Here is a 10213-nt window from a genome sequence, read left to right as displayed (position 1 = left end):
TCGGGCATTTTCCTGGTGGACCGACACACAATTATTTATTTATTTATTTATTTATTTATTTGTTAAGTGATCACGTTGTGCCACCTGGACCAAATGCCAGGGCTTTGTTCAATTGCATTGCTAAATAGTTACTAAGTTTGCCTGCATTACATTGGTGCTGAGCAGGTAGTGGGAGGTATCATTTGAGAGCTTTTTCAGTTACCAAAAAAACAAACGATCAAACCAACAGCTGCAAGCTTGAAACAAAGCTAGTGAGAAACGTGCGACAGAAGCGACCAGAAGTCGTGAGCTGTAAAATCAAAACAATTAGCAAGCTAATTGTTGAAGTCCTACCAACGACACCTTCAAAATGGACAGAGAAAATGTTGTTTTGGAAAAAAGGAAAACACCATAACTGATGAATAGCCAATGCAGTCATGTACAGTTCAAATATTTGCAAAAGTTGTGTCTGCTTCGCACTCATGAATATGGATTGTAGCGCTTCCGGTTACAAATGCTACATCCACTTGAAGATGGAGTAGGCGGTGGTATAAGCCATAGATTTTTGGATCAACAACAACAAAAAAGTTTTATTTTACTTCCTGTTTGTTTAGTTTCACACAGCTTACTTGTTTATATTTAGTAGCAGAGCACGGTTCCTGTTAAAATATCAGAAAGCTCCATTTTTGTAGTCCTTTCGGACAGTTTTGAACAGTTAGTTGCGCAAACACAAAGTGTGCCTCTAACTGAGTTACATTCATTTCAACTCATGCTGACTGCAGTGGAAAAAAAGGTGGTTTGTGGCCATGCGCACAAACAAACGGATTACATGTATCACTACTTCCCAAACACGAGACTGTGCTGGAATAACACATATGGTGCACGGGAAGCTTAAAAAATAAATAAATAAAAGTCCCGGTGAGTGTGTGTGTAAAGTGCAGCATTTAAATGGAGATTAGTTGAGATGATGTTAGAGATAGAAAGGGTCCAGATGGAAGAAAAGGAGCCAGTCTGTTTGTTCTGCATCTATGCTCGCTATCCTGTATGTAAACACAGCACACGTAGGCCTACTGCAATTTAGAACACTGATTGCAGCGTGGGACAAACAAACAAACAGGCTCACTGGGCCGTTCTCCTGGGCGTGTGTGTGCCACTTTGCGTCCCCCGATTTAAATCTCATTTGCCTTCTCCTGGTTTCTCTGAACGCCGTGGCTGATGCGGAGCCGAGCAGCCAAGCGCTCCACTCATTGTTTGAAGGGGGGGTGGGGGGTTCTCATAAACGAAGCATTTTTCAGACAATGAGCACGTGGGCGTATGGCTTTAGGCATATTTGACAGGATCAAATGACTTACACAGAAAAGAAAATTCTGTCGTTTATGAAATAATCCCCCCATACTTATTTCATCCACATCCTCTCTGCTGCTTATTTTTTCTCTCTTCTCCTCGCATTTTTTTTTTAAGTGGATTGAGGTAAAATGTGAATCTGTATTCAGTGGGTGGCTTTAAGATACACTCACTTTGTTTCGATTTGAAATGCACATCACATATGAATGATGACATAAACCCCAAGGCTTGTCCAAAAATCTGCCCGTTTTATTGTTGTTGTTCTTTTGTTGAATAAAGAAGCTCGGTGAAATACAATGTGTTTATCATGCTGATATTGTTTTGGCTCCGTCTGCGAACATGTGGTTTTGTAGTATTGGAAACATGTGTGTAAATACCTGACTGTGCGTGTGTGCCAGTAAGAGTCCGCAGGTTTGGTTTTTTCTCTATCGCTTTCTGAATAATGGGATCAGTGAGTTCAAACGGGCGGTGACAGTGCGGGTGTCTTTTCACACGCAGGCAGCTGACTGTAATCATTTGCATACCTTGTTCACAGAGCTGCGGTACATGAGTGTGAATTCTGGTTTGTGCTGTGCTGCTGCACCTTTCTCACACTTTCCTGACTCACCTGTTTTGCCGTGGTGAGGAGGCTGTTATGATATTTAAAAAAAGAACACGTCTACAGGATGTGTGTGCTTGCAGCCCAGTACATCCGAGAGCTTCACTGTTAGAGTGCCTACTACTGGTGATAGTAATTATGATGAGAGCAAAGGATAAGTTATGTGACCCGGGGTCCTTTTCATTATGCTGACATGTCTCATAGCTTCCCTCCGTTGCTAGCTCCTGCCAGTAAGGATGTGAGAGACAGATGTAAGCCTCAGCCTAATGATAAATGCTTACCTCCTTAAGCAGCGTCAGTTACTTATCATATGCTGCGCAGATGTATCACCTTTAAAACCGACTGCTACAAATGTCAGAAGAACATCTTCTGTTACAGGCCTACAAACTACATGAAGCTTTCGTTCGTTTTAATTTAAAAATTCAAATCGATTCTTCTTCTTATCCTTAGCATCCTCTTTTGCCACACCAATCCTCTGCATATCCTTCGTCACTACATCCATGAATCTTCTCCGTGGTCTCCCTCTTTTCCTCCCAACTGGCAGCTCCATCTTCAACATCCCTTGTCCAGCATATCCACGCTCCGTCTTCTGTGATTGTCCAAACCATCTCAGCCACGCCTTTGTCCCTAAAACCCTGAGCCTGAGCTGTCCCTATGATGTACTCATTTCTAATCCCATCCTGCTCACTCCCAGTAAAAACCATAACATCTTCAGCTCCAGCTCAGCTTCCAGCAGGTCTCACTACCATCTTGTAAACCTTCCCTTTCACTGTTGCTGCTATCCTTCTGTCACAAATCAAAAAATGTATTATATGACGCTAGCAGGCATACAGTAGCATAATGAAAAGGTTTCCATAGTCACAGAGTCTACATAGAGTGGAGGGTATATGTTACTTTTATTATCAGAATGAAGGTTCTCTGTTTAACCCCAAACTGTGATCTTTTCCAGCCCAGGTACATTGGCCTACACCTGAGAGAATACAGGAAAACTCGGGCATACCGGTCTTTAGTTATAGCATAAGGACTAAAGAGGAATTAGTTTTATGCAACTTTGGTTCGAGCAGGACACTCACATTTTAATTGATTACTTCTTTGCCACTCTCCACATCGTTAATATTCATAGATTGGGGAGTAATGAGTGAAAAACCCCAAGTAAGCGAGAATAAGAATCAGCACCTACATGTGTGAGGCCATGGTCCTCTGCCGGAAAAGGGTGGCATGCCCACTCCGGGTCAGGGACGAGTCACTGCCCAAGTGGAGGAGTTTAAGTATCTCAGGGTGTTGTTCATAAGTGCGGGGAGAGAGGAGTGAGAGATCAAAAGGGGGATTGGTGCTGCGGCACCAGTGATGGTGATGCTGTACCAGTCAATTGTGGTAAAGAGAGAGCTGAACGTAAAAGCAAACCTCCCGATTTACCAGTCAGTCTATGACCTTATCCTCACGCACGGTCATGAGCTCTGGGTGGTGCCTTGGCCACAGAGAGAGGGTGGGGAGCTCAGCTATCTGGGAAGAGCTCAGAGTAGAGCCGCTACTCCTCCACATTGAAAGGAGTCAGTTGAGGTGGTGCGAGTGTCTGACAAGAATGGCTCCTGGGCACCTCCTGGGTGAGGTGTTCTGGGAATGTCCCACCGGGAGGAGGCCCCGGGTCAGGCCCAGGACATGCTGGAGAGATTATATCTCTCGGTTGGTTTGGGAACAGCTTGGAAAAGCTGGAGGAGGTGGCGTGGGAGAGGGAGGTCTGGACTTCTCTGGTTAAGCTCCGGCCACAATTAAGCAGAAAAACATGGATGGATAGATGGACCCTCTTTGCAACCAATTTCACCCAGCAACAGGAGCAACAGCTTCAAGTAACCACTTTTCAGCTGGTCAGGGAATACACATTTTTGCCTAGCAACTAAAGGTTGCCAGGGGGTTTCCAATCAGTCTCTGGGCCTAAGTCACCGAGGCCTAAGGCATGTTAATGCAACACAAGTTGTTGACCTGATATAGCTTGCAGGCTTTTCTCAGTTTTTTATCTGAATTTCTTGAAATTAACTAACTTTAATCAAAGTAATTTTGCCGCTTAACCCTTTACAGCCGATCGGAGCGGGCACGCTCTGTTTTGCGTAACTATTTTTAAATCCCGGTAGCTCTGCAACCAAGTAAGCTAGTGCAATAATTTTTTTTGCATATGAAACTGGAGGAGTTGTACTTACATCTTATGCCATCAGCTTGTCCTAGGTCACAGTTTCCTTCCACATATAGCTTTGCAAAAACTGCATAAAAAGCACTTGCAGCAACAAAAACATGATATTCCAGAAACACGCTTCGCCGATCCATCAGCTGTTTGTAACACTTCCTACGTCCATCAGCGCGAACTATCACATGACCGCATGACCTGCCCGAAACCGGAAGTGACGTCATTTTGCGGAAATGTAGTTTTTTACGATCGGGGCCTTATGAGCTTGTGTTTTACTTGTTATGTGTTTTAAAAAGTTATGTTTGACTTTATGACTTTCTGTGTCGTTTCTGGGATGCTTAAGACTCATATTGCACTGCTGGAAATAGTTTATTTTGATGCATATGCTGTTATTTTGCAAATTTGCACTATAATATTTATTTTCGTTTTTCCTGCAGTATATAAAAATTGGTGTATTTCAAAAATAAAACTATGAAGACACTCAAAATAAATTTCCTGTGGTGGGAAACTAGTTTGTGTAACTTTTTTGTATTTACAGTTTTGAGGGATAAGCCTCTTAAATTTCTCTAACTAGAAATATATGTTAAAAAAACAAAAACGATTTTCAATTTTTTTGTAGTTTATTGCACTTTTTTGCAATTTATGTAATTACTATGCACCTAATGCAGACATATTATTAAAGTTTGGGCTATAATGGTTGTATTGTTGTAGAGCAACTTGAAATGCTCCCAAAAATGGCTCCACAGCATGTAAAAATATAATATAAGCTCTGGCGAACTTGGTTCTATGGTAGGTCTTAAAGGGTTAAACCAGGAGTGCTGGAAGTGACTTTGCTGCGACCCCAATATCAATCTCCCACATTCTTTTTAAGTTGTCATTATTAACCAACAAGAACCACAACCACAAAAAAGACCGGTATTAATGGGAAAATTGTGTTATTGGTGGAGGATTAGTATAATGTCTGCTATGTTTTTCAACAAAATAACAGGAGAGAATCTGGTATTCTAAAAATGTAACTTGTACATTATGGGGCTGATTAGTTTCATTAAACTTAAATCACAGCAGCTGGAAATGATAACCCTCTTTTGACCAAAGTCACCCAGGCAGAACTGAGTTTTTTGAAAGCGAAACATTTCTTTTAATGATCACCAATTTAATTTTTTGTAACAGCAATTGTATTTTATCAAAACAAAACTGAAAGGAAATAATGGCTCTCATGGCTCATAATGAAGTTCACAAATCAATCGATTGTATTAGAGTAGTAAACACACAGACATAAGGTGTTTTTTGTTTGTTTGTTTGGGGTTTTTTTAAGCTTTACAAAGAAAGAAAATGTGGAAACTCAAAGTCAAACTTGCATTTTTCTTTTTGGCATTTCAGACTTTGACTTGATAGCAAAAGCTGACAGAGAGAGAGAGAAACAGGAAACTGACGGGCAAAGGAGGAGACTAACGTAAGCCAGAGATTTGCTGCTCAAGGCCTATGCACCCAGACCACTTGGCTATCATGTCATCACCAGAAACGTTTGAAATAAGCTTTAAAGAATTGTAAATTCAATTATTTAAATTCAACAGTCAATGTTATGCAGGCATTGACAACGACACCAACGGCCACTCTGGTAAATATGGTGCTTGCCGACGTGATTTCCATGCAGAAATGGAGAACTATGCTGTGTCTGCTGTGTGCGAGCATCAGTTTCTATATGAGCACGCGACAGAAATAGAGACAGAGGAAGAGGAGCGCGATGCTGTCAGCTCTCGCCATCCTCCTCCTCTCCTTCCTCTGTGAAGCAGATGTCCAATTGAGTCTATTTAAAGCCAGTGCAGTATGGCTGCTGATGCTGAGAGCACCGGGCTGTAGCATTGCATTACTGTTATGTCTTACCTACAATGTACTCGACTCCAACCTTCAATTCCTTGTTTGCTTGCATGTAAATTAGTATTTGTGCTCTGGAAATTACCTCCTAGTTCATTATTACGATGGGAAACCTTACGACCTCAATTTTAGGAACTTGGGGGGTGAAGGGGCTTCAACTTTAGATGATGGATCCCATCTGATTACAGAAGGTTTAAACAGTCTTGTTGGACAACTAAAAGGGTTTTTTAAAAAGCTGATTAAACTGAAAGAAATGTCTCATTCAAAGGTTTTTTTAAACAATCTAAAATTAAATGGTGGCAGTTTCCTGTCAAAGTGACTGTTGTGTGACAAATATCATGAACCTGAAGAAAACAAACAGCTTGTGCAGGAGCTACAGTAGTTTTTGCAGACTTTCAGTCTCACTCTGTTCTGTTGTCCCAGACCATTATCTGAAACACTTCTGTCTCTTCGTCTTCTTCTTTTTTTTGTCCCTTCAGATCTCATCTGTTTTTTTTCTCTCTTCCCCCCAATGAGCAAACAGATAGGAGCCCAGAAGAGGTGGGACTTGGCCATTGCCTTGTCAGTCTTTGCCATAGATGACGCATCTGCTGCCATGTCAAGTGGAAGGGAGGGGTAGCGAAAAAAAGAGAAAAAACAGTTATCAACAGGATGTGGTGGTGTCAGACAGGAAGTCAGTGCTCACAGGAGTGTGCAGAGATCATCGCAGCCATGCTTTGCAGGCTTGTGTCGAATACTTCATTGCAACATTTCACCCAACAATTCTCTATGGATAATGCATCAAACCACACGTTGTTTCTTTATCTCTCTAACATTAAAAATGATCAAGTAAAAATTGGCAAATATAGTTAATTTAATGGCCTTTCTATAATTTCAGGTTTGATAAGTGTCCCGTGCAGTTATAGCAGGAATATCCAGACATGTTAAACTGTGATATGTTATTCTTGCATAAAGTGTTTTCTTTGCTTCTTTCTTTTCTTTTGATGATCTAACTGGTTCTCAGTGAAAACAGCAGGTTATTTCTCTCATATTTGCCTCATAAAAACTCAAGCAAGTAAAATTGAACACGTCGTTCCCATCGATATAAAATCCATCCTCAGAGGTTTAACACCAAAAAGTAGTTTTCAGTGAGAACACTTGACAGTGAAAATGAGGTGTATAAACTCCAGCTTGTCCTTGTGTACTGTTTGAAGATGAAAATGAATAAATGAGTTTCTCAGGTAGGATTTACCCTCCTCTGCTGTACATCTCCAGCATTTCCAGCAGAAGCCCGCCTGTCTGCGAGAGAGGAACCCGAGGAAGCTCGGGAGACGCGTCTGCAGAGCGCAGGCTTTGTACAGGAGGGGGCGGAGAGAGAGAGCGAGAGAGAGAGAGAGAGAGAGAGAGAGAGCGAGAACGAGAGAGAGAGCTGTGACAGCGCTCATCACCCACTGAACAACCAGGACGGGTTGCATCCGAGCAATCGCTGTCATTCGCTGACGGAGTTTACAGCCTTAGCGCCGCTTTTTCTTTCGATCTTTTTCAGCCGCACCCCCTCCCTCTCCCGGTGCTGCCCAGCCAGTCGACCATGGTTTCTATAATTTCAGACCTGGACCCTCTGAAAAGCTGGAACGTGTTAAGGTAAGCGCCCGGCCAGTTTCTCCACAGCCTCGACAGTCCGCTAGCAGAGAGGGGAAACGGAGACAGGAGTGCGGTGTGTGTCTTTCTTTGCTTTTCTTTCTTTCTTTTTTTCTGGAGAGAATGAGGGTGGGACGCAGCGCAGGCGGGAGGTCGCCGCCTTCTCACCATGGCAGTGGCGCTGCGGTGCGTAATTACGCACGCTTTGCGCCGTTTGGCTTTAATGTGCCGCGAATACGGAGCTCTTGCCACTTTCTGAGCTCCTCTTCCTCCTCTGCTGCGCTCTGTCATGAGGCTGATGCGTACGAGCTGCCGTGTGTCCACGTACATCTCATTAACCTCCGCTGCTGCCCCGCGCGGCGCTTCATCACCAGCCGTCATCCCCAAACTTTCCTCCATTTCATCCTAGAAGTAAGAATAACACCCATTTATCACCCCTCCCTTGCCCCCGCCCCCCCTTGCTAATGTGGTCCCTCCGAACGCTGAGGAGTCTCGCGCTTTGCCAGAAAAAATAGTATACCCCTCTAGGAATTTATCTTGAAACATTTACTCATGGCTGATTGCCTGCCTGCTCCAGCGCGCTTTAGACGACATTAAATTTTATCTCTACTGCTGCAAAACATGTTTTCAGCAACACAGCCCGTTTACTTCTTGGCACGGAAGGCGGTCCACGATACACACTTGAGCCTCACGTGAGGTCAAAGGTTAAACTTCTCTTGGCTTCCCTTGCCCTTAAACGCAACCCTCTCTCCCCTTTTCTGTCAAACACCTATTAGGCTCATAGGCAGGACACTAGGCTCTGTCTCGGACCTGCAAATCACACTGAATACATTCACTGTCATTAAGCATCTCAGCAGAAAAAGCCTATGAATTTAAATGCTGAAATTTAAAAGGCCTTGTCCCTGAATATTTCAGCCATTTGATAAATAAGTCATTATTCCCTCGACAGAGTCGGTGGTAGCAGCCGGGACTATCACAGATTCTATTTTAGAGACTAGGAGAGGAGACAGAACCCTCAGGACCCTCAAATTATTCTTTTAATGCTGCCTCTCCTCTCTTTTATCATTTTTTTTATCCCCTCACCCGCACCACCTCTTCCATCCCACCACCATAATCCACAAATCCAAAATAGAAAATGAGCGGAGCAATGTAGAGCAGGCATATTTCGGTGAACTGCTGACGGACTGGGAGGGGGGGGCAAGTGATGTCATTTCCAAACAGGCGGTGATGACCATTCAGGCTGAGAAATAGGGCATGCAGTTGACCTGGCGCACAGACTCATACTTGCTCAGAAATAGCCACAGCAGACACTTTCTCTATGGACACGCTCTTCCTCTCCTTTCAGACTGTTTGCTTAACTGGGACACTTCTCGTGGCAGCATAAAAAAAAAGACGCTTTTAGCTTGTTTTAGCCACCGGCATATTGGCCTCATAGCGGCCATTTTGGCTCAACAGGTGGGAAGCCAAAGGTCAGCGAGAAGGTGAAAGTTTTGGGATTCAAATGGGCGAACTTGTGCACAGTAATCTCTGCACCAGTTTAGTTTAGCTGGCGTTGGATCAGTCGGTATAAGAGAAACAAGGAAAAGGCAGGCAGAGGGAAATGGTGTGAGGAAGGACAGCAAGAAGAGACGGGAGTATTTACCTCCCCTCTGGCTCTTGTCTTCTCTCTTTATTAAACCTTTGTTCTTCCAGATTAGAGGCAAGAGCAGCTGTCCCTCTCTCCAAAGACGATGCATCTTAATAAAGACCAGCTTATCGCCGGGCCCGACGCTCACACTCTCTCGGGGTCACAGTCATACACACACGCACAGTTACATCCGCCAGTCCTTCACGCACGCACACACACACACACACACACACACACACACACACACACACACACACACAAACAAGCACTTCTCAATCGTCTACCATAATGAAGCACCTCGGCAGCGTTCTCGCCGCTGTTTTCTCCCTAATGAGACTCACCTCCGTCACGCTCAGACACGCACGCTTCATACCGTAACCACAGCAGTGTGAAGACGGCACGTGTGTGTTTTGCTTCAAACAAAGGGAAGTGATAAGCAGCGCTTACTTGGATATCATTTCCTAAAAATTTAGCACAAGGCTAAAACCCCAATTTCTGTCTGAGTGACGACTGAGCGATCCTCGGTTAATATTTAAGAAGCCAAATAACAAAAACCAAAACAATAAATGTCGTTTCAAAGATTTTGTTACAGCAAACTAGCCAAACACATGAGAAAGATCTCACTGCTGAAACACAATTAGGCAGCATCATATGCATATTAGCAGAATTGGCTGATTAATGCGGCTGCTGCCGAGTCTGATTTTAGTTTAAATGCAATATGAAGTTAATGCAAGTGACAAATGTGTGTTCACGCTTGCGATCATCAGCAGGGCGTGTCTGCTCCTCTGAATTCAGTCACACAGTTCTGTTCCTGCTCGAGAATCACGGATGGAGGTTGGAAAATCAGCCCGTGCCTCTCACAGTGCACGTCACATATCTGAAGTGTAGTTGAGTTATTCCATAATGAGAAACAGCATGCATATTAATTCCATCTGATTGCATCCAGCTACCACACACACACACACGCACACGTATGTCAAAGACGAGGTGTGCT

The 10213-nt window shown here is 43.6% G+C and overlaps 1 protein-coding gene across 7 annotated transcripts in view; it reads left to right on the top strand.

The window, feature by feature from the left end:
• The first annotated feature begins 7338 nt into the window (after positions 1-7338).
• The window catches only part of celf2 (cugbp, Elav-like family member 2), a 236489-nt gene continuing 233614 nt past the window's right edge, over positions 7339-10213 (top strand). For 3 of the 7 annotated variants that reach the window (XM_080291989.1, XM_026148415.2, XM_080291985.1), the window contains exon 1: positions 7383-7595. In XM_080291989.1, coding sequence (XP_080148115.1) covers positions 7543-7595 — 53 coding nt within the window. In that variant the 5' untranslated portion in view covers positions 7383-7542. Of the gene's footprint in view, positions 7596-10213 lie in introns of all 7 variants that reach the window. The other 4 variants (XM_080291997.1, XM_080291977.1, XM_080292004.1 and 1 more) reach the window with 2 other exon arrangements.

The sequence above is a fragment of the Astatotilapia calliptera genome, chromosome 17 (assembly GCF_964374335.1).
Source record: "Astatotilapia calliptera chromosome 17, fAstCal68.1, whole genome shotgun sequence".
NCBI lineage: Eukaryota > Metazoa > Chordata > Actinopteri > Cichliformes > Cichlidae > Astatotilapia > Astatotilapia calliptera.
The sequence above is the reverse complement of the archived record's forward strand: the minus strand, read 5'-3'. Positions and strand labels throughout refer to the sequence as shown.